Genomic DNA, 25,008 nt, shown 5'->3' on the forward strand with positions numbered 1-25,008 from the left:
CAATCTTACTACTTTGACAAAAGACCCTTTTGACTCGCCTGAGGCGTTCCATAGCTGCTCCAAATGAGGTGCTGATATTGTGCATTTTGGTCACCTAGGCTTAATCCTACCTGAATCAAGTCAAGAAAACATCTCTCCTGCACCCTTCCCCCAAACAGGTTATCTACCAGACAAATAATACAATTGCAAGGGCAGGAGTCCAAATCTGAGGACAAGACTAAGGATGCCAAAGACAGGTGCTTGATGTTGAAAACTAAACCAGGGCAGTGATCCCTGAGAGCAGGGTTGGTGAAGGGGACCCAGGGTTGTCAATAGAAACCCAGGGTGCAATACTACCTAGGGGTACAGGGGGCCTTAAGGTTTTTGATCATGTGATTTCTTTTTCCCTTCCTCTTTCTTCTTGTTAATTTGATTCCCATCCAACTTCACTGACTGCTTCATCTCACCCATTATTACTCCTCGTCAAGCTTGACTGGATCTGAAAATCAACTAAGAGACCTGCCCCTGGCAGATCTTTGAGGGCATTTCCAGGAAGAAGTAGGGGCAATGCTTCCCATCAGAAGCCCAGATGTGAAGCAGTTCTATTCAGCCTGGCCACCTTTGTTCCTTTCTATGACTCATGCACTTTGTGGCTGTAGCTGCTGCCACATCCAGCATTTCAGCCTTCCAGAACGGACTGAAGAACAGTGAGTGGTTCTCCAGGCATCTTCCAGGCGGTGAGCAGCACACTGAAACTGCTGAGTATGGAGCAGCGCCTGAGTTCTGAGCCACTGAGACTACCCAGCCCCTGTATAAGCTCATGCAATGAATCCCTTTTCGTAAATCTGTCTGTTCTGTTCCTCCTGGGACCCTGATATACTTAGTCCCTATTCAAGAGTGTCTCCCAGCTGTTGCTGCCTCATGCTGCCAAGCTTGAACTTCAGAACCATGTCGCCTGGAGCTTCCCCCACTTCCCAGAGTGAGAATATCTATTTCAGAGTTAGATTTCTGCTCCCAGATCACCGGTTTTCTCAGAAAACATGACAGGAGACAGGATCTGGTACCAAAGAACTGGCAAAGATTTTTCCATAAAAGCAGTGAGTTTTTGTTTTATTTTTTAATGATGGTGTATCGATGAGCTTTGTTAGATAAACCAGTAAAGCAGCCCTTTCTTTTCTATCACTGTTCCTGAAGAGATATTTGTTTAAATCCATAAAACATTATTTCAATTTAATTCCACAAGGAAGATGCCTTGTTTTTCCGTTAAAAATTAAGCTCTAAAATGTGAGCTGTTGTGCTGGGGTTGTAGCTCAGAGCCGTTACCTGGCATTAAATTGAGAACCAGGGTTCAATCGACAGCCCCACTAAATAAACAACATACAAGCTTAAATAAGTAAATCAAAATAGAGTTGGAGAGTGCTTATAATTCTTCTGAATTCAACAGAATGTAAAACAAAAGTGGATGAGCTTTATTCTGTTATGAATTTCAGGAATTAAGAATGAACCAACATTTGTATTAAAAATAGGGATTGAATGGAAAGATGGGGATCCAGCTGCAGGGAGCTCAGGGTACTTTCTGTTCAGTTCTGCAAACCTAAAACTGCTCTAAAAACTGAAGTGCTAGCCCCTATGGGACTGGGTTGGCTGTCTCTGTTGGCCTTCTTGTGAGGTTCCTGTGCCCTCCAAGTCCTTCCATCTTTCCCCAGCCGCCAAGGGCTTTATCCCAGCTGATGCCTGCTGCTGGGAGTCTGAGCAGCCACAGGGCCAGTCACAGGCTTTCTTTAAAAGTCAGGCATGAAAAATCAGGCGGAAGGAAGAGTTAACGTGCTTCTCAACACAGAAACTATGAGGAATAAAAACTCCCTCAGACAGAACATCCAGATGTTTTAATCGATTAAGAGAGGCTATTTCAAAAGACAGTGAAGAAAATACTCTCCATAAGAGATGGCTGGACAGGCTATTCAATTTGCCAGTAGAAAAAACAAGCTAGCATCATTTTGGAAGAGGGAACTTACTTGAGAAAATGGCCCCACTAGACTGGCAAGTGAGTGGGACATCTTTGACAGCTGATGTGGGAACACACAAAACAAACACTCCAACCTATTGGCAAATTCAATAGCCTGTCACAAACTAATCATGATACCACATGATACCAGAAACTTACTTTGAACTGAATGTAGCAGAGCATAAGACAAAACCTAGTTTTCTATCACACAGGATCAAAGTACAGATTATAATTTTGGACTCCAATTACCCAGGCTTACTGCAAGGCAGCTATCTGTCTCTTAATGGTTGGAAGGATTACACACACACACACACACACACACACACACACACACACACACACACACACACACACGTCCCAGCATTCAGGAGAAAGAAGAAGGCAGATCTCTGAGTTCCAAACGAGCCTGATCTACTTAGTGAAGTCCAGGCTGACCAGAGCTACATAGTGAAACCTTGTCTCAAAAAGAATATGCAAGTGAATAATATAAACTTTCAATATTTGTATTGAATATTCAATAACAATATTCAATAATATTTAACAAATTGTTGACAACAGATGCGTGTAGACATCTGTGTATTTGACCCACTTTCTGAAATATGAAGTAGCACTCAAAATACCAAGGAAAAAAAAAGATAAAAGCTGCATATAACAGAGGAGGAGGAGAGGGCTCAGCAGGTCAGAGCACTTGCTGTTCAGGTCCCAGCACTCATACTGGGTGGCTCATAACCACCTGTTACTCTAGTTCTAGGGGACCTGATCCTCTTTTCTGGTCTCTGAGGAACCTGCGTACATGCACACACATAGCTGTAAGCAAAAATAAAACTTTTATTTATTTTTCTTTTTTAAAAAATCTATTATTCTTTTTTTATTACAGTTTATTCACTTTGTGTCCCAGATATAACCCCTCCCAATCCCACACTCCCTCCCTTATCTCCTCCCATGTCCCTCTCTAAGTCCACTGATACGGAAGGACCTCCTTCCATTCCATCTGACCCTAGCTTACCCTGTCTCATCAGGACTGGCTGCATTGTCTTCCTCCGTGGCCTGGTAAGGCTGCTCCCCCCTTGGGTGGAGGTGATCAAAGAGCCAGCCACTGAGTTCATGTCAGAGGCAGTCCCTGTTCCCATTACTATGGAACCCACTTGGAGACTGAGCTGCCATGGGCTACATCTGTGCAGGGGTTCTAGGTTATCTCCATGGTCCTTGTTTGGAGTATCAGTCTCAGAAAAGACTCCTTTGCCCAGATATTTTGGTTCTGTTGCTCTCCTTGTGGCGTTCCTGTCCCCTCCAGGTCTTTCTATCTCCCCTTCCTTCTTTCATAAGATTCCCTGCCATCTGCCCAAAGTTTGGCTATGAGTCTCAGCATCTGCTTCGATATCCTGCTGGGTAGAATCTTTCAGATTGTGGTAGGCTCTGTGGTAGGCTCCCGTCCTGTTCCCGTTTTCTCCCTCTTCCAATGTCTGTCCCGTTTGCCTTTCTGAGGGAGGACTGATCATCTTCCCAGAGTCCTCCTTCTAGCTTAGCTTCTTTAGGTGTATAGATTGTAGTATGTTTATCCTATATTATATATCTAATATCCACTTATAAGTGAGTGTATACCACGTGTGTCTTTCTGCTTCTGGGATACCTCACTCAGGATGATCCTCCCTAGTTTTAAAAAGTAAGTGAGTATCAGAACAGTCAGCATGTTCTTTTCAATAATAATCCTCAGTTACAATTACACCAAAGATGAAATGTGTCCTTACTGGGTCAGACTTCATTCTAGCTCTCATACCAAAGTCAGAGGGAAATTGTTCCTTTCAATAAGACACAATGAAAACTGAAAATTAAATTTACAAAAATCCACTGAACAAGCCAGAAGAATGTAAACAAGTAAAGCTAAATGCATCATTTCTGATCATAAAATATTTATTAAGGTATACTCTTAAGGAATATAGTGAATATAAAATGTAGGATCACAATGTGAAGCAATTTCAGTCTTTTCAAAAGCCAGCACTGCAGATGGAAACCACTAGTAGGAACTACTAATTGTGCCAGACTAGGACAGAAGTGGCTTTCCATGAACATTTACAACTAGAGCTTCTGACACCTCGGTCATTGCAAAACCACACCACATTACACTAATGCAGCAACAATGCATTCATATTGTTCTCATTAGTCATTAGTAGTCAATTTGCATAAAACACCAGAAAAAAACCACAATGGAAATCACAAATGAGTTAAAAAGTGAACCTGTTCTTGCAAAACACACACTGTGATGGAAATAGAGACATTTAAAAAAAAGTAGTATGCATATTACAGAAGCTGCATTCATTCCAACAATCTCATCTGTCTGCTTTCCTGGAAAAGCAAATTACAAGAAACAGGCACAACTAATATTTGGGAGGCAGTGTGTAGCTAAAATCTCATGTAACTAATTAGTCAATGATTTTTAAAATCCCCATAAATCTTTTCTGTCCTGAGGTAGTTGCAAAATAAATCATAATTGGGTATCAACTACAGTGGAGGCTTTGACTCTTCATTCATTAAAATTAGTTGTTACTGAGAAGAACTACCTTTTGATATCTAAAAGACAGTTGAGAATGGGCCTCTTACTACTACACACACAGGAGGATGGCTGAGGGAAAGAGCAGCAGCTGCTTCCAGACGAGAGACACAGTCCACCATTGTTTTACCCTCTCCACTCATTTCAGACTCGGTATTGTCCAAAAAGCCACCAGAAATAACCCAGAAGCACACAGATCACCGCCCTTTGCTGTAGCCAGGGAAGAAAAGGTCAAGTAGAGTCTGGAGGGTCTCATTTGGAATCATGATGTAATTCTGGCCAAGATCATGCCGGCAAGCAGGGCAGGAGAAAACCTGGGCCTTGAAGGAGCGTTGTAAACAATCCTGAGGTAAAAATAAATAAAAAGCACACAAGGAGAGGGCGATGGAGGGAGAAAACAACTTCAGTAATATGGAAAAGTCTCTCAACAAGTTATGTTCTTAAAAAACGAGATACTTCCTGCTCGTTACAAGAGAAAGGTCTAGGCTGAGCAATTCTGAAGGCCTGAATCTGTACTATACTGTCTACAGGCTTAGCTTTACTTAACACATACTGTGAGACTTCAGGTAAAAGACTGAAGCAGCTTGTGCCTCAGTTTCCTCATCTAGTAAAGTGAGTGCTACATAGCAGGCATGTTTCCCATTATCTTAACCTTTAAGGCTGGATTGAATCCTGAAAGAATCCCAAAGACAAAAAATTAAGATTCTGCTGCTCAGAATGAAAATTCATGTTGTCAAATCATTAAACGTAATAGGTAGTCTGAAGTAAGCTTACTTGTACTAATCCAGAGCTTACTGATGTGTGGTTAGGCAAGAACATGTATAAAGAAGATATATCCATTTCACAGAAGAAACCGAAGTTCCGAATTTAAATCAGTACACAAAATCACACTTGGCACAGCAAGCTTCTAATCCTGGCTTACCTAAAGCTCTATTTTCCTCTTTTACTGCACCAACGGTACAATACTCAATGTAAGCATTCTGACTTCTCATTAAATGCATGTAACTCTCTCAGTTTGCAGGACAGTTTGGAAAACACATGCTCACACACTGTGGCCTCTTACTGTGTTCCAATCCTTCCTCAATCCCAAGCACAGTAGAACACCTCCAGCTGTATGCACGGGAATCTTTGTTATTAGGGAATTTCACAACGCATTTACCATCGAGATGTAATAAAAGTTTTCTAACTAATAAAAGGCCCATAACTATCAGGTGGCACCCACCGCGCCCCGTCAGACCTACCAAGGGAAAGTGGATCTGAACTTACCTTACAGACGTTGTGAAAGCATTCTGTTGTAACAGGCTGGTAAACCAGTTCTTGGCAGCACACACACATAAAAGACTGTTCCAATTTTTTCAGAAAATTCTACAAGGTGCCCAAAAGGAAGAAAGAAGAAAAGATTGGAGGCTCAAAATATAATCATGAATTCTAAATGATGGCGGAAAATCTGTCTTAGTCACATTTAACATGCTCTCTACTAAGAAAAGCAATTAGTGACTTCCTAAGGTAAACAAACCTAAATGAAAGAAACTAAGGAAACTTTATCAAAGGCTCTCAAAACTTTCCAGTCTAGCAGTAATAACTATTTTATTTTTTTTGCTTGTGTTTTGGGTATTGTGCTAGACAAAGAGGAGAGGGAGTCTTTCCTACCACAGATTAGGCCTCAAACTATGTAGAAAACAGTTTCAGTATACTTGCAGCTTCTGCCTCTTGAGTGCCGGGGTAACAGGATGTGCCGCCATGAACCTATATTTTTTACTTAAAGGGGTGGGGGTGGGGGGAGTTGGGGGCAGCCAGAAAGCTCAAGCAGAAAAAAAAGGAGCTTGATGTTGAACCTGACGACTTGAGACTCACCACTGAGAACCACATGGTGTAAAGAGAACCAACTCCCAAGAGTTGTCCTCCAACCTCCAGAAGTACTCTGATACACACACACGCCAAGGAAGGGTAGAGTTCAGTGGTATACCACTGGCCCACACCGTAACAAAACAGAAAACACAGATAGTTTATCACAGGGCCATGCAGTACTGATGTCCTTTTCGCTCTGTGTGCTCCACTGCAGATTCCAGCACATTAGGTACTTAAGTCTTTTCCCGTTACTAACTACAGTTTTTTGAAACTCAAAAGCACGTGGCAATAACTAGTCTCCACTGTCACAAGAAACTGGAAGCTAAGATGCTGTATACTGTTTTGCCTCAACTTCCAAATCATGTATTATCAGCAGTAGTTTTTTTTGTTTTGTTTTGTTTTTCTTTTCAATACAGGGTTTTTCTGTGTAGCCTTGGCTGTCCTGGACTCACTTTGTAGACCAGGCTGGCCTCAAACTCACAGAGATCCACCCACCTCTGCCTCCCCGAGTGTGGGATTACAGGCGTGCACCACCATACTGTGTTATTTTCTAGGGGACAGTATTCATTTAAACATTAGCAAATGGATTCTCTGTTATCATCAAAAGCCATCATTAGTTCCAACTTACCCTGGTTGTGTATGTCTTTCTTTTTAAGAAAAGGTCTCACTATGTAGCCTAGGCTAGACTAGAACTCACAGAGATTTGTGAGTTCCTGCTTCTGCCTCTGCTTCCCGTGTGCTGGGATTAAACATGCACACACAATGCTTGGCTGAGTTGTGTCTTTTACACCAGAAACAGGGTGGTTTTCAAACATAAGGATGAGCCTCCATTTGGTTACTTATAGTAATAATGGGGTATTCAAATTAGAACACCAACAAATGTTACATTTAAAAAGATGTCTTGATGTTAAGTGGTGTTTTAATATTTAAAAAAAATGCTGATGTCGGTTAACTAGTGATCACTAGCTGTCAGGTCGTAATAACTGGATGCAGCATCTTAGGTCATATTAAGAACAGGACAATAAATACGACACAGTCTTGTGTAGGCAGGTGGCTTTTCCCACAATCTAACCACTGCTGTGTCAATGCCTACCTTAACAGTAGCTTACTGAAGTTACCAACACTAATCAGCTGTAGCCTTCCCGATAGATCCAACTGTTCAACTAAGTTATGACTAACAACTGATGTACTTTAGCGTGGCCTAAGTGAAAAAACAGTCTAGCAGACTCTCTTTTCATCTGGGTCACTTGCCTAAAAAGCAAGTTATCCCTCTCATGGAACAAAATCACTGCATTTGGGCTATTTAAAAATATCTAAGCCTCACCTCACTTTACCAATGCTAACCCAAGATACCATCACATTTAAAAGCAAAGAAACGGGGATTTCTGATATAAAGCTAAACAGTATTCCATAGTCTTTTCTTACAAGTTTAATGCAATAATGTTAACGATCTCTCAATTAACAGGGCGAAACAATCCTAAGAGTCCTTCCATGTTACATGTGATACAGACACCCCTTACTTTACTTACTTCAGACACATGAGAAGCTTTAGCTTTGCAATAAAAGGAAATAAAGGCAACAAAGGAAGGAAAAAGCTCGAAAGAGGTGACAAAGTATAATTTATCTAGATGACTCACAGTAGCTGTGCATCGTACTACTTTAGAAAGAAGAAAATGAAAACATTACACACAAAAGATCAGATTAACAAAAGAAGAAATAGTAAATGAAATGGACACACAGTTCCCATTTGAAGCTTTTTCATTTATTATTATTATTATTACTATTTTAAACAGTGTCTCTCTATGTAGCTCTGGCGTCCTAGAACTTGATATGTTTTAGACCAGGCTGGCCTCAAACTCACAGGCTTCTGCCTCTTGAGTGCTGGGATTAAAGGCATGTAACACTTTAAAATTTAATGATTACAAAAACCAAGATGTCTTAAATAAATAGAAAGATAAATTGATTTTTTAAAATCCTTTAAAATTATGTGTATATTTGCATGTGTGGGTGGGGTGGGGTATCTGTGCCTGTGTAGGGCAGGTGCCCACAGCTGTTCAGAGGGCAATGGCCCTCAAGAGATGGAATTATAGGTGGTTGTGAACTGCCCAAATTGGATGCTAGGAGCCAAACTTGTGTCTTCTTCAAGAGCACTACAGGCTCTTAACCACAGAGCCACCTCTCCAATCCCCAATGAAAAATATTTAAATAGATCAAGACTGTTTACTTCAAAGTTGAACAAACAAGTTTTGAAAAACATACGAACTATTTAAGACTTACACTGTAAGATATCTCTGAACTATATTATAACAAAAAACTTTTCTGCTGAGTTTTAAATTCAGTTGATTGCGTTTTACAACTCAAAATTCTGCTCCAAAAGAGCACCTCAATGTAAGTTAATTAATTCAGATTAAAAACTAGTATCTAAAAAGTATAAAATAAATTTACAGGTGTTTAAATTTATTGACTCCCGTTATTTCTGAAAGGTCAAGGAAATGAATTAAAAATAAGATAAAAGTTTAGGATGACTTGTAAAAATCATTGTTTCCTTTTTTTTGGGGGGGGGGTTGTTCAAGACAGGGTTTCTCTGTGTAGTCTTGGCTATCCTAGACTCACTTTGTAGACCAGGCTGGCCTGGAACTTACTGAGATCAGCCTGTCTTTGCCTCCCTGAGTGCTGGATATTACAGGCATGTGACACCATGCCTGGATCATTGTTTCCATTTTTTAAATCAGAACATCGTTATTTAAGAAAAACTTTACATACCGGTCCTTCTACAAGAGATGCAAGCACTTCATCCCACAGCTTCTGGTTCTGACAGTCTTCTCTGATTAGGCGCTGCTGCTGAGGGGTGAGTTGGAAAGCCTCAACTGCTTCTGTTGAATCTGATGTCTTCAATACTTTGGAGGCACTTGCACACTCATCTAGGTGTATTTGTAAAACATGTCAGTGGACTTCCACAGTTCTGCACAGTACCAGTGATGCTCAGGAGGAAGATGCTCCATGCCACATGGAGCAGCTTTCTCTCAAGTCTAGAATACTTGCTGCTGATAACACCCCAACCAGTTTTACTCTAATTGCTTATGACCCCCTCAATTTATCCTCTCTCTATATTCCTCTTTACTGTGTTATTACTATATATGTTCTGTGATTGCTACTGACCATCTGAAGTTGGCCTTTTGGTGGTTTCACTGGTCTGCTTCTTTGACTGTCCCTTTGTCTTCTTCCCTTCCTTCTCTGAGGGGTAACCTGCTGGATACTGGTGAGAGATGAAAAGAGACAATGCTGATTTAAATTTCAAGGGGGAGAGGCTCGAGATCCAGGGGAAATTTTTAGAGGGGACAGAGCAGTTGCCTATACTTTCTCCACACTTACATAAAGCAAATACACACAAAATTCAAAGGGCAGAAGAGAATAAAACCTCAAATTCTACTTAAGCCTTGCAGCTTTAACTGCTACAAAGCTCCATTGTATAATTTGATGATCTCAGCTTCTGATCTAAGGGAAGAAGAAAATCTTCACATGCTTTGTTGGTGGCTTGAAAATTTTAAGAGAAAGAGAAACTAGGTATGAAGTGAGGAACAAATATGGAACACAGGAACTGATATTCAAATAGACAAGATGAAAATTTTGGCTTGAATCTCAAATAAAAATATATGGCAAAAATCTCATTTACCAAAATTATGGGAAGGAAGGAGATTTTAGAAAACCAAACGGAACCAAATAAATTTTCTATCACCTAAAGGTTAGATTTGCAGGGGCACACTCTACCTCTTACCCTTTATTGATTCCTATTTTAAAGGGAATGCATGACTTTGTGCTAAGGCTCATGCTTAAAGCTCAGTGTATTTCTGGCTTCAAAACATTACTACTGTCACAGCACAGTAGAAGCACACTTTGATGCTTCTTCTTAGCTTCCAATCTATTCTACTTGATCAATGAAAGCTCTGAACACTGGGATCTAAAAACCTTTGTCAATGGATTTGGCAATTTAAAAAAATTACAGAAAAATCATTCTGGTTGTTTTAACAGCTGATAGATCTGACTTAAACAATCATTCCCAGGAGTTAACAAGACAAGAACAGAAGCAGACATGCACTCAAGGGTACACAGTCAACTGCATAGTCGTCAGACACTGCCCACAGTCTCAGGGCCCACATGTAGCCGGACAGAGCCAAGTGAAAAGACACTGCTGCCTGGCTTCATGGGAAGAACCACTGATGGGGACAATGGGAGATGAACATAAGCCACACGCTCGATGACAGTATGAGTGACGAAGTGCAGCATATATAGCCTACGAAGGGGAATGTAGCCACACCATCCACATTCATATGGAACCAATATGCACCTTTCATGGGTTCACATCAGAGATGTGCTAAGGGGAAAAAGATAACAAACTCAAGTTTGGAAAGCAGATTTGTAGGGGAGAAGGAAAAGGAATAAGGAAGAGTGAGAAGGGTAAACAGTGGAACACTCTATGAGCCACCACCTACCCTTCGGCCTCTACCAAAAAAACAAAACAAAACAAAAACCTTCAACCTAGTTCCAAACAGAATTAAGAATATGCTGTTTTTCACTGACAATCTAGCTTTTTCCAAGCGTGATACACAAGAAGCCACCCTTTGTCTGTTTTCCTTCTGCATCCTTGTGTACTCTACCTCTCACGGCGTACTGGCTAATTGCTATGTGCAGCATAAGGTTAAGGCACGGACACAGCTGTACATTCTTGTAACACACGAGCAGTACAGGCCAAGGGGATCTAACCTGCAATCGCAGACATAGTCTCCGTGATCGTTCTATTCCTTCTGAGGTCCAGGGAGCAGGCTCAACATCATCTCTTCTCAAAAGATAACGCCAAACCAAAAAGCCATGGCTGGATGAAATCTCTGGCCAGTATTTTACTACCTGTATAATAGTATTTCAGTATTACATTGAAATCTAAGGTTTGGACTAACTGAACATAAAGTTTAAATAAATCTGCCATAATTAAATGCAACCTCAAAAGATAATTGCTCTGTTAAGAACAGTAAATAAAAGTCAAGACTATTACTAACACATTGTTACAAGCGTAGACAGTTCTCATACAAGGATATAATACTATAAATTACTATAATAGTAACACATTACCAGAATTTTATTTTGCAAATTATGTAAAGGAAAATGGTGGTCAATGATTTCCTTATTTTTTAGTTCAAGGACACAAATCCATTTTTAATGCCATAATGCCTTTAAAAATCTATTATAATTATTAAAATTAAAACCATTTTTAAAAGATACATAGTAGCCAAGATATATAGCAGTCAAATTAGTTACACAGTTTTATCATACAGACAATATACTTAAAAAAGAAACTTGGGACTAGGGTAGAGTGCTTGCCCAGAGTGTAAAAGCCATGGCTTAGGGCCCTACTGTGCCAAACAGGAAATAAAGAAAAGCCACTTGTGGCCAAATTATAACTCTACCTTAGGAATTTCAAAGCCCTTTGCAGAATATTATAATTAAAAGTTCACTTCATGTATCTTTTACATTTGTAGAAAAAGTGGAAATACCAACTAAACAGCCTATCTTCTCTCTAGCCCACCCAGAGTGGATCACTGTGGTAATCATGTCTTAAAAGCCCCAGAATGACCAAGGAGATGTCATGCCAGATAGAGCACCTTATAAATGCCATCATATCTGTTGCCTTCTTCTGGAGCATATTTGCTGATCTTCCTCCCTTTAAAACTGCGTATCACTCTGACTGGCTTACCAGCTCTCCAATTCCGAGACTCTGCTCCAATTTTATCATCCAATGGAGCATCACAGTTTAGGGCCAATGCCCTAAAAAAGATAAAACAAAGCTTTATACCAAGCACCAAGCAATCTTTCTCCAAATATATAATCGAGGCATTAGCTCAATTAAAAGGTAAATTATGCCTTACCTGAAGATTAAGATTCTATGATTCTTTCCATATTATTCCAGACAATAGGATTATGCTTTCCCCCACCAGCAGAGAAGACAAATCAGTTTTCTGATGTCACCCCCAAGCCAGGGGATTGGTTCTCAGAGAGCCTGTAGGGTTCTTCTGAAAGTAATAACATCTGTGCCACGTATAATAGAAAACAACTAGAAATACATGGAATTTGCTTAAAATAATGCTTGTTGAAAAGAGGGAGAATGTTGGAAAACTAAAGCAAGTGATTGCTTTAAGAGTTAATTTTTGATGAAGTGAGGTAAATTGCTGGAATAATGTAGAAAGAAATCCAGAAAAATAAATTTGTCAGCAAGGTACAAATGGCTTTTCTAGATTTTCCACATTCCAGACAGCAGAAATTCTGAAAAGTCTGAAGGAGATTAAGAAAAAGTGTGACACTAGAATATTCTTTACAGGTCTTCACCGAAGGCTAAGTTCAAGTGTATCAAAAGAACATGTCTTGGTTGAAGCTTCCCCAAGCATGTAGTAGTGAATCACTGAGTATATCAGATGTTTTATCAACTCTGAAGGACATTTAGTTCTCAAAATAGCAGTTTACCCAAGTTGAGATATTTCTTTAAGATACCTACCTACTTCCTAACCTCAGTGAAAGAAAAACATTGCTAACACATGAGGGTTAAAACTGAGTTGATGTAATAGGTAAACAGTTGCCTTGTAAGCAGGAAGAGCTAGGTTTTCATTCCTAGAACCTCCATAAAACATTCTAGGTCATGACCACAAGTACATATACGGGTAGCACATACTGGACTCAACATACAGTTGGGAAGGTACAGGGGAACTGGGAATGGACCTGAGAGGAGCTCGCAGGGAGAGCGCTGAGCAAATATAATCAAAATACATTGTGTGCATGTGTTAAGATCTCAAAGAATTAATAAAATTATTATATTTTAAAAATTACTAGTGTAGTAAAGTGTGCTTATACCCCAATGCTGTCACATAAAAACATGTAGAGCCCTGGGCCTTCCCCATCAGCCCAGCCTACTCGGTGAATTCCAGGTCAGTGAAAGACCCTTCACACACACATACAAATACACATGCACATAAATAGCCCATCTGATAAAATCAGATTATGATATAAAATACTTTTTTGGGTATATTTCTTTTTTTGTAGACTGTGACTACGTTATGACAAGGAATCTCTTAAACACAGTCTTTTTTTTTTTTGGTTTTATGACAGGGTTTCTCTGTGTAGCCTTGGCTGGCCTGAACTCACTTTGTAGACCAGGCTGTCCTCCAACTCACAGAGATCCACCTGCCTCTGCCTCCCTGAGTGCTGGGATTACAGGCGTGCATCACCATGCCTGGCTTCACAGTCATCTTCTTACGGTAAATGGAGTGTAACTTTTCCAGCTGTGTACAAAATTCTGCTTGCTAAAATTATCTTCTACCTAATGGGGAGATATTTTAAAGCACTAGGAGGTAGGATAAAATATACCCACATGGCTCACAACCATCTAATATCCTCATCTAGCCTCCTCAGACACAAGACACACACATGGTTGGCACACAGACAAACATGCAGGAAAAATATCCATACATATAAAATAAAATTTTTTTAATTACGAAAATATAGCAATCTAAGTAGAGTTATTGTTGGATCTTATACGGAACACCTGTGAAATGATCAGCGTCTTTTTAAGGAGGTACAATAAACTCTACTATCACATCACCGGCTGACATACTTTAAAGTTCACAAGTGCCATTAATCATAATTACTGCCATCACTAAAGGGCACTGTCAGCTCAGTTCTGGCTTCACATAAGTTTACAGACTACTGAAAAATGTGAAAGGAGTCTGAAGAACGAAACAAGGCAAAACAAAGGCAATAAAGTTCTTTTATTTTTGTATATAACTCCAGCACCAGTGGCCTCCGATGGCCCTGACATAATGGACAGCTGGGATACCTAAATGTCCTCCTCACTTTCTGAAGTAGAAGAGCTGGGAAGAAACAGGCACTGCTCAGAAGGAAGAAGGTGTCAAACTTCCTCTTAGCAGAGAAGCAAGAATGCACTGTATCATACGCTACGTGGTAAAGAGTGTGTTTGGGGACTAAACTACAGGCCTTTCACTTCATTTCTCGTGTTCATATAGAATATACTTCTTCAGAAGACTTAAAACAGCAGGGTACACACAGTTCAGTGACTAAAGTAACCAACTGGTGGCTTACGTGGCTCTAAGACAAGTCAGTTCTAATTGTTTTCAGTCTACTTGATTTTACAGCAAACATTGTTGCCCACCATTTTCTAAGGACACATAATATTACTTATTGAACTTTGCAAAAATTTTAAAGGAATGTAACATGTTTATTCCAAGTATGGGTAGTTAAGAAATTTCAATAAAACAAAATAGTCTTATGACCAAAAAATGTAATTCTCCTACATTGCAACTTAAAAAGCCATTGTTAATTTAAGATGCATGTTCACTGACAAAAATGGGTCAGGCTATTTCTGACTTCTCAGGTCATTCCTCTTAAAGCTGCCTTCTCTGTAGAAAAAGGAGCGCAAGGGATTGTACTCCTATGAGAATTCACCAGCCACTCTGACCTGTCTCCTCTGCTAGTTCAGTAGAATAATCCTACTGCCAGAAATAATATATAAAATATGAAAACAAGGTTCTACATAACCTGGTATGCAATAAAGTCTTGAAATAACACTGGTATATTCTTTATTTGACATGGTAATAAGAAGTTAAAGGGACACTATTTAAAACTTAGGGCTTTATACTCAGTGAAAAATTTAATGATTTTACTCAATGCTAAAATGTTTTTTATAGGACACTTAAAAAATCTTAACTTTTATATAGTGTACAAAATTTTTACTATGACAAGTTATAAAACATTCTTTGTTACCTGGGGTTTGAGTTATTTATTGTTTACATCACTGCATTTACAAAATAAAATATTTGAGAATTAAATTTTCTATCGTGTGGTAGTAAGAATGTCTGATATTAAAAGTCAATGGAAGGTGGATCTTTTGTAATGTATTAAGGAACTTTAGTTCAAAAAGAGCACACGAGGTCATTTTATTAATAAAAATCCCAAAAGTGCATCGAGTACAGACTGATTTTTCACTTACCGTGCTCACCTCTAAGTCAAACTTGTCACAAAGAAGATCATATGCTGACTTATAGTGTACTAAACTGCCACCTTACCTCCAATGTCCCTTAAATCACAGAAGTTCCCTTCCTTTAAAGGTGTGAATATGTTTCAAATGTTTGGCACAGGTATCGAGTAAGGGGGAAATTATACCACTTAAAAATTAACAGCATAAAAAAAACCAATAGAATTTTAATTTCAACTTTAACTCCTAGTTGAAGATTTTGCTGTAACACTTAAATAACAAGCTATAGTGCTGGGATCAAAGTTTCACGTAACCTCCAGACTACACAGTCTTTAGAGCAGCACCTGTTCATGTTTGTTAGTGTCTGGTCAGCCGATGGTGCACCGATTCTTTTATTACCAGCAAGATTTTTACCACCGCTTCCAGTGTACGTGAACTCATCACCTCGGTCCTACAGGGAAAGAGTTTACGGTAAGATACTTAAACCTGAGTATAACTCCCCCAATTCTCACTTTAGAGTCAGAACATTAGGTTAAGATGTTACTGACATGTTTCTCAGAGAATGTGACACAATAGAGCAAAATGTAATCACCTGTGCAGTATACCTTCAAGTTTTATTACTTGGTCTGAAGATTTTGCTTCAAAGTTACAGTTTCCAAAATCTTCAAACATAGTTTTTCTTATGCTGTGTAAGTATCCAAGCAATCCACAGCATTTTATAAGGTAAGGACTTATGGATTAGAAACATTTTATTTAATTCAATGGTAACTGACATTATCAACACCAACTTGCAGATTCTTTATGGACAATGCCAATTTCAAAAACATTTCATTATGGAATTCTTGGCTATCATCTACACCAGGATTTTTCTGATGAATATTCAAATTTTGACATGGGCATTAAATAAATTTTATAAAGTTATCTAAAAGCTTCACCTTACAGTTCTAATAGAATAGAAAGCTTTCCATATTTCATATTATGAAATTATCCATAGTACACTCAGGTTAAAAATAAGATTACTATTATCAAAAAGAAATCTAGAAAATAATTTAAAAATCAAATGCAGTATCTATTAAATTTGATAACTATGCCCAAAGGAGATGTTAGAAAAACCAACAACACAATCTTTTCCATGGTAGCCACAAATTTAGGTAACTAAATCTTACCTAATTCAAAACTCAAAATACCCTGAGAAAAGTATCAGTCTATAACTCATTCTACCAATACTAGCTGGCTAGTGATTTGACTTTTTAAATTTATTTTAATTAATTTATTTGGTGGTGGGGCATACGCATGCCACAGCCCACAGTTAAAGGTCAGAGGACAACTTGTAGGAGTTAGTTGTCTCTTTCCACCATGTGGGCCCTGGAAATCAACTTCAGGAAGCCAGGTTTGGTGTAAGTGCCTCATCCACTGGCCCAGCATTCCCTTTCAATGTCAGATCAGGGTAAATAAGCTTAAGACAGTGCTGTTTTTCTATTAAATTCTTATGCTTTAAAGGTTGTTTATTTCCATTCCAGTGTGTAAGCCTTGGGTTGTAGCCTGACTACCCTCGTGTGCTAAGAGCTTTTAGGATGCAGATACGCACACTGTAAGTCGGCACTCTCAAAGGCAAAGAGGACGAGTAGACTTCAAGCATGTGACCACCTTCGGCTGTACAGTGAACAACGCTGTCTATGCATGAACAAACGAACGAATGAATGAACGCTTCTACTGGCCCTCAACCTTCAAGTCACATTGATAACGAAATATTTAAGATCTCCATTTTTTTTAAAAAGGAGTTAAATTTAATCTAGTGTGCATTCTATTTGAAGAAACTCAAAACAAATACATGTATAATGGCCCAGAGCACTTTTCTTTTTCTTTTTTCTGTCTTTTGTTTGTTTTGAGACACAGCTCAGGCTAGTTTCAAAGTTACTGTGTAGCTAAGAATGAGTTTGAACTCCTGGTCTTCCCTCCACCTCCCAAGTGCTGGGGTGATAGGCATGTGACACCACACACTGCTCAATACTTCTAAACTGATGAGAAACAACCCTTCACACTGTATCTGGATTGACTCCACAACAGTCAATATAATCCTGAGAGTGCTAGAAAGAAAAAGTAGTGAATATATATGACAGAATAGGCACAATCTAAGCTAAACGGTGCTTTAAACAGAAGAAAAATAATTCTGAACATCTTCAAGTAGCAAATACCAAATTGTGATTAAAATTCTGCACCATGCCACTAACATATTTGCACATCAATCAGTACACCAACCAAAGCTTTCTATTATCACAGAGGAGAGAAGACCAGCCTGACGTTGTGCTTTTTAGGCCATGAAGTAGCTTATGCAAGGCTGTAGCCTAGAAAGAGTGCATACAAAAAAGCCATACATGCTCAAGGACATGATGCCACCACCACCACCAAGTAATCGAATTTCCTACACTCCTGCCCTGCTGTCACACCCATAGTCTTGTGCATTCTAGGCTTGCACACTGATCAGAGTTCCATTCTTATTCCACCATTTTCTAGTTTCTATTTTACCTCACAAGCTGCCAAAGAAAGTACCTAAGAATAGACTGTTGTAGGGATTCCTAAAATTACCCTAAGCACACAGACCAGAATCTTCATCTCAGGTTTTCCAACTCATGATTAGTTCAAGACTATCTAGATAATGCCTTAAGCTATCTCATAGTACTCTGCTGTGCCTGTAAAACACACAATACTATATGACCCACAAATCATACTTCTTTATACAAGCACTATATATAACCATTGACTGCAGCTTTATCTGTATAATTTCTAATGCTATTGTGAAAGTACAATTATTTAGAAATAGGCTTAATTTAAAAGAACTGCACAGAGAATATTCCTTTTTTATATTAGTTACCATCAGCTTACATTAAACTATCACATGTAAAAAACACTGCTAATCTTACAGCTTATATAGAACCAGTAACATCAACAAAAACTAGGCAAAAAAAAAGAGTATTTGATATATTTTTGACACAGCTTTTGTTCTTTAAAAAATGATAAAGATAGGTTCAAAAGAATAGTCATTATCATAACTTACAACTTCATCTGCAAATCCTCCAGCCAACACAAGAGAATAAGCTCCATCATTGCTGCGACCATGAATTCCACCAACATGAGGCCTATGAACACCTGCTTCGCTCACCTATAAGGGAAAAGAAAACAATGATAAAATACATTATATATGTATGAAATTGGGAAAATACATACAAGTAAGAGTAACAAATGAGTTAGACTGACAAATGCTTTTTACTTGTGTTATTAAACTCTAAAGCCCAACCATGTTTTACCTAGAGTTCACTTTCTCATTTTAGTTTTCCCAAATAGAATCTGAAGGTGCTGAGTTCTTTTCCAGATCTAGCACCCAATCCCGCTTTGAGATCTGCACACTGACAGACACTTCTGTACTGTCTTGTTCTGCTTCTTTCAAATCCACTCTATCATAAAGACAATGATCCTTCTTTGCTTATTTCTAGACAAAGCCCTATGAATTAGCCCCGACTGGCAGTGAATTCACTATGACTATCAAGCTGACCTTGAACTTGCAGCCATTCTTCTGCTTTTGCCCTCCAAGTGCTGGCATCAGAGGCATGATGCACCATGCATGGCTCAGAATGATCCTTATATGGGCAATTTTCAGTTGGGTTGAGGAGATGGCTTAGTGCCATGTAAGCAAGAAGGCCAATATTTGGGTAGTACAGTGGCCTGCCTATAATTCCTGCCTCAGAATGTAGGCAGGGAATCCCTGGAGCAAGCTGGCTAGCAAGACTAGCAATATAGACAAGCTCTGGGTTTCATTAGAAAACAGCAATTCTTAACATTATAAACTGGTCAAAAGCCTGTGGCTGGGGAGGTCAAAGATCCTTCAAAGAAGCTACTATTATTGCTTTGCTACATAGATATGATATACCAACAAAACTGCCTTCTAAATAACTGTTGGCTTTTGTCATAGAAGTCTCTTCTCTATAGTGGCCAGTGTTCACTGCAGACCCTCCTAATGGCCAAACTTTTGAGAATAAATGACTGTTAAAAACTCAGCCATAAGTAGGACATCTATATGACCACTCCAAGACTGGGGGAACAGTGACAAAGAAGAGTGAAAAGAATGTAAGAGTTAGAAGAAATGGGGAAATGTGAAGAATTTTAGTCCTGGATTAACTGGCACTAAACAGCTCACTATCTCACTATTTATTGAAGAAAAATCTCAAAGAAAATGTTTAAAAGGAAGCCTAAAGTTTAATGACATTAAAGAATTTACCACATTAACTTAAAACTATTTCAAATATTAATTTTTCTAAAAAATTTCCTGAGAAAGCTTCTAATACCATGCAAAACAGAACAATAAAGCGAAGTGATAAAACACGTAGCTGACACCTCACTCTGATAGGTACTCTCCTGTCTGATCATGTCTGGGGAAAGATACTCAAGCAAATGAATAACATGTGCTACTTCGTTGAGCCCCATTTATAACTAAAAACAAGTGTAAACATCACTTCAGTTTTAATGATACGAACTGTGCTCTTTTAACTAAGCAAATGTAAAGGCATACCTGCACTCTGAATCTCCACGTTGATCCAACCGGGATCCCAGGGATAGGTCCATAATGATTTGAAGGAACAATAGTACACTCTTTTGTGCGACCAACACAAGCCATTCCCTGGAAGTCACAAAATAAACTGTCTGAGAAATTGATTATATAAAAAATATTTTGAAGATTTCCAATTCTCGTAAGATGTAAATGAAATAACCAGATGAATGAAACCATTATTTATGCAATTTAACTGTCACTAATACTGAATTAAATTGTTTAATCTTTTATACTATGACCACCAATATTAAAGCACTGTTTACTATGAACTGTTGAAGGGAGTGAAAGGAAGTCTCTTTTTTACCCTGCCCCAGTCTCTCCGGCTTTCAGTACTAGCGGATGGCATCTTTGCTTTCTTCTTACTCATCTTGAGTTTTTCCCCAGCCTTTACAACCTCACTGGAATCGGTTTTACAGGAAGGACAATACCTTAAAGAAATTAAAAAAAAAAAAGAGTATTTGGTAATATCATACTAAAACCAGTAGCAGAATAATTATTACATTAGGACAAGTATTAAGATATACTGGGTTCTACTACAGAGCACCAACTGTCACTAACATTTTAAACTTTTCAAAAATATTCACATGATAAAACTGATAGTAAAAAAAAAAATCCTTGTTTGGCTGTCAAAGGATTTCAAGATCTTATATTACACACCCTGAAATTCAGGCCAAAAGTCTGGAATGTGTGTGTGAGGGTGAGGTTCAAATGTTACCATAATTTTTATTACTAATTATAATAAAATAAAATATTCATTTGAAATTCTTACTATAAAAACTAAAGAAAAAAGAATTCTAGGTTCAATAGTGAAATACACAAGGGCTACACTTTCTATCTAAACAAGTTATTAGAATTCTCAAAATAAAAAACTATACAAGGACCCAGTGAGATAACTCAGTTAAAAAGGCCCCGCCAAGCTGGCTGACCTGAGCTCACTCCCCAGGACCCACATGGTGAAAGGAGAGAAACAATCCCCTCAAGGTGCTCCCTGAACTTCACACTTACACTGTGGTACACCAACATACAGAAATAACTGGAATAACTGATGTGAGTGTGTGTGTGTGTGTGTGTGTGTGTGTGTGTGTGTGTGTGTGTGTGCGTGTGCATGTGTGTGTGCATGTGTTTGTCTGCATATGTATGTGTGTGCATGTGTATGTGTGTGCATGTGTATATGTGAATGGTATAGCTCTTTGGCAAAGAGCTTGCCTAGCTCTCAAGCTATGAGCAAAGCCTCAACACCACAATGTCTAGTCCACCATAAATCCACACTCCCATGGGCACTTGATTTTCAACAAAGAAGCCTTTAAAATCATACAGTGAAAAAAAGAAAGTATCTTTAACAAATGTCACTCGTCTAACTGGAGACAACTTCCTGAACAGAACACTAATGGCACAGGCTCTGAGATCAACAATTAATAAATGGGATCTCACAAAACTGAAAATTTTTCTGTAAGTCACAGGACACTGTCAATAGAACAAAACGGCAGTCTATAGATGGGAAAAGATCTTCACCAACGCTATATCAGACAGGACTAATATCTAAAATACACAAATAACTTAAGAAATTAAACATCAACAAATCAAGTAAGCCAATTTAAAAATGTGTTACAGAGCTAATCAGAGAAGTCATAACAGAGGAATCTCAAATGGCTGAGAAGCACTTAAAGAAATGCTTAATGACCTTAGCCATCAGAGAAATGCAAATCAAAATGACTCTAAGATTCCATTTTACAACAGCCAAAATGGCTAAAAACCAAAACTCAAGTGACAACACATGCTGGAGAGGATGTGGAGAAAGGGGAACCCTCCTTTATTGCTGCTGAAAGTGCAAACTTGTACAGCCTCTCTGGAAATCATTCTGACACTTTCTCAGAAAGCATCTCAAAAGATGCTCCACCATACATCCCGGGCATTTGCTCAACTATGTTCACAGCAACTTTATTCCTAATAGCCAGAAACTGGAAACAACCTAGATGTCCCTCAACTGAAGAATACATATAGAAATTGTGGTGCATTTACACAATGGAATAAATACTCAGCTTTTAAAAACAAAGAAATCATGAAATTTGTAGGCAAATGGATGAAACTAGTAAAGATCATCCTAAGTGAGGCAACCCAGACCCAGAAAGACTCACATGGTATGTACTTACTTACAAGTGGATACTAGTGGTACAGGAGAATCCTATTACAATCCAAAGTTCAAAGAAGCTAAGTAACAAGGAGGGCCCAAGGGAGAGTGCCAGACTGTCACTCAGAAGATGAAATAGAATACACAGCAGAAGTGGATGGAAAGAGGGAGCTGGGCAGGAGATAGAATAGGGAGGGTACAAGGATAGGGATCAGATGTAGGGAGAATGAGGGTGGGAGGTGCGAGCACTGGGAACAAGAGGGGAAACTGAGGGAGAGGCATCTCTTTGTCAAACTGACCTGCCACAGGGTAGGCTCCTGAGAGGATATGGGTGTGACTGTGGCTGAGACTTCTAATGCGGGGCGGGGATGAAGACTAATAGAGGGAAGGGAACAATAACCCACCGACCAAACCTTGGATCCAAAAATTACCCTGCCTACCAGAAGTGCAGGGAGAAAGAGGGAACAAAGATTGAGGAAAGGTCCAACCGATAACTGGCCCAACCTGAGACCCACCCCATGGTAGAGAGCCAGCCCCTAACACAATTAATGATGCTCTGCTATGCTTATAGACAGGAACCTGACTTGACTGTCCTCTGGGAGGCTCCAGCCAACAGTGGATGAAGACAAATGCTGGAACTTGCAGCCAAGCAAGGAGCGGAGCTCCTTGGAAGTGTTGGGGGAAAGATGGAAGGACATGGAAGAGACAGGAACCTCACAGGAAGACCACCAGAGACAACTAACCCAGTCCCATGGGAGCTTACAGAGACTGAGACATACACTAAGGAACATGCATGGTCTGGATATAGGGCCCTGCACATATGTGGCCGATGGGTGGCTTAGTCTTCATATGGGTGCCTGGCGGGTGGTAGTGGGGCTGTTTCTAAAATGGACTCTATTGCCTGCTTTTGGATCACTTCCCTCTGGCAGAGCTGCCTTGCCTGGCCTCAGGGGACGAGGATATGCTCAGTCCTGATGTGTCTTGATGGGCTAGGGAAGGTTGATATGAGGGACAAGTCCCCTTTTCTGGGGGAAGAGGAGAGGGGAAGGGAGGAGAAAGAAGAAAGAGGGGAAGGAGGAAAGGCTTATTAGACATACCTACATGAAAACTGAAAAAATGAATATTACCTTGAAGCTAAGCATAAGAGGAAAATGCTTCTAAGAAGAAAATGTGTTAAGTATGAAAACAGGGAAAAAATATGACTTAAAGAGTTGAAAGATATTGAATCTGGTTAGAATGTATAGTATTTTGGAAGTGCTAGGCCAGCCAGTGCTACATAATAGGAAACTATCTGAAGAAAAAGAAGGGAGGAAAGGGAAGAAGAAAAATCTATTCTTTAAAGATCCATTTTGATTATTTACATAAAAGACAAAACCCTGGTGATGATACCAGTATTCTTCTTCTGGAACTTTATCCAAAGGCGGACTCAGGCAGTAAATATGATATGCCAGATTGCACTCATCACACAGAAGCTGCATGTTGGGATCCCGTTTCTCTCCACACTGATGACAAGAACACATGTGACATTTCTTATCTGGGTCTCCACCACACAGGTCACATTCAGGGTCATTTTTCCCTGTAAAGAACAAAATTATGGAAGTTTTACCTTTTTATATCTATTATCACATAAAGAAGTATCTATTGAAAAAAAATAAAAAAGTATCTTTTGAAATAGTATACAACTTCTTTTTAAGTGCAAATACATACATACATATATACACACATACATACATAAAAAGGTACTGAAAAAAATAACCCATGGTGACTTTTAATGAATGCCTCAGGGCTAGAGATGGCTCAGTAGGTAAAGGCACCTGCTGCCAAGCTGGGTGACCCACATGGTTTAAGGAAAGAAATAACTCTCACAAGTGTACTCTAAATTTTACACCTGTGCTGTAGCATACGTATACACACAAAGTCACACACAGACAAACACATGTCAAAATAGAAAAAAGAAAGACAAGAAAGAACAAAATGCTTCATCTCAGATTTACTAAATCAGAATTTCATGAAATGCGTCCATGTGTATGCCATTTCATGAAATGGGTGATGTAATAACAATAAACAGGGATACTGTATATTACCGCCATGAATTGCATTATATACATATTGATGTTAAAGACTGAGTAAGGACATAGAGAAATTGTTGGTAGCAACACATACAGAGGGCCACTGAGATGGCTCAGCAGGCAAAGGCACTTTCCATCAAGTCTGACAACCTGAGTTCAAAGCCCAGGATCCACATGGAAGAAGAAATTTCCTAAAATAGTACTCTGACATCAACTTACACACAGGGACACACATATATAAATAATTTTTAAAAGACATGATTGTAAATAGAAGACACATGGATAAGCACTTGAAAGACCATTTTACAAACAACAATAACTTACTATACAAGCTATTCACCTTTTCTTGAAAATAAATTTGTATGGTCTACCATTTCATAACTCCTCCAAAATTATTCCCTGGTCAATAAAACTAAATTTTCATTACATAGCACATTGATTATAAACCTAAAAGAAAAACACATACTTAAAAACTTTCCATCTGCAAAAGAAATAGGATGGGCTCCAGGTTTCTCAATCTTGAAGATTTCATCTACAAATATCACCCGGCAGTCATTTAATGTTCCTTCAGAATCCCTGTTTAAAAAGAGGAAGAAACATTAATTTCCACAAGCAAAATTTAAAGTATATGAAAATAATAATAATAATTATAAGTCATTGCAGAAGTTCACAAAATTTCTCCCATTTTAAACTGATTGAGCATCTTTGATCACCTCCCCCTGAGGGAGGGGGGGGGCACAGCCTCTCCAGGCCACAGAGGAAGGCAATGCAGCCAGTCCTGATGAGACCTGAGAGGC

The 25,008-nt window shown here is 39.0% G+C and overlaps 1 protein-coding gene across 1 annotated transcript in view; it reads right to left on the reverse strand.

Annotated features, from left to right (window-relative positions):
- Nucleotides 1–3,877: 3,877 nt before the first annotated feature.
- Uhrf2 (ubiquitin like with PHD and ring finger domains 2) overlaps nucleotides 3,878–25,008 on the reverse strand; it is a 64,953-nt gene continuing 43,822 nt past the window's right edge. Inside the window, exons 5-16 of the mRNA XM_055613756.1 lie at nucleotides 24,678–24,787; nucleotides 23,532–23,718; nucleotides 20,319–20,442; nucleotides 19,976–20,083; nucleotides 18,467–18,571; nucleotides 15,756–15,862; nucleotides 12,035–12,197; nucleotides 11,142–11,282; nucleotides 9,540–9,636; nucleotides 9,144–9,301; nucleotides 5,799–5,897; nucleotides 3,878–4,876 (exon numbers count right to left, since the gene is read on the reverse strand). Of these exons, the coding sequence (XP_055469731.1) occupies nucleotides 4,730–4,876; nucleotides 5,799–5,897; nucleotides 9,144–9,301; nucleotides 9,540–9,636; nucleotides 11,142–11,282; nucleotides 12,035–12,197; nucleotides 15,756–15,862; nucleotides 18,467–18,571; nucleotides 19,976–20,083; nucleotides 20,319–20,442; nucleotides 23,532–23,718; nucleotides 24,678–24,787 (1,546 nt within the window). The 3' untranslated portion in view covers nucleotides 3,878–4,729. The remainder of the gene's footprint in view (nucleotides 4,877–5,798; nucleotides 5,898–9,143; nucleotides 9,302–9,539; nucleotides 9,637–11,141; nucleotides 11,283–12,034; nucleotides 12,198–15,755; nucleotides 15,863–18,466; nucleotides 18,572–19,975; nucleotides 20,084–20,318; nucleotides 20,443–23,531; nucleotides 23,719–24,677; nucleotides 24,788–25,008) is intronic.

Source organism: Psammomys obesus, unplaced genomic scaffold, assembly GCF_907164565.1.
Source record: "Psammomys obesus unplaced genomic scaffold, mPsaObe1.curated_primary_1811, whole genome shotgun sequence".
Classification (NCBI taxonomy): domain Eukaryota; kingdom Metazoa; phylum Chordata; class Mammalia; order Rodentia; family Muridae; genus Psammomys; species Psammomys obesus.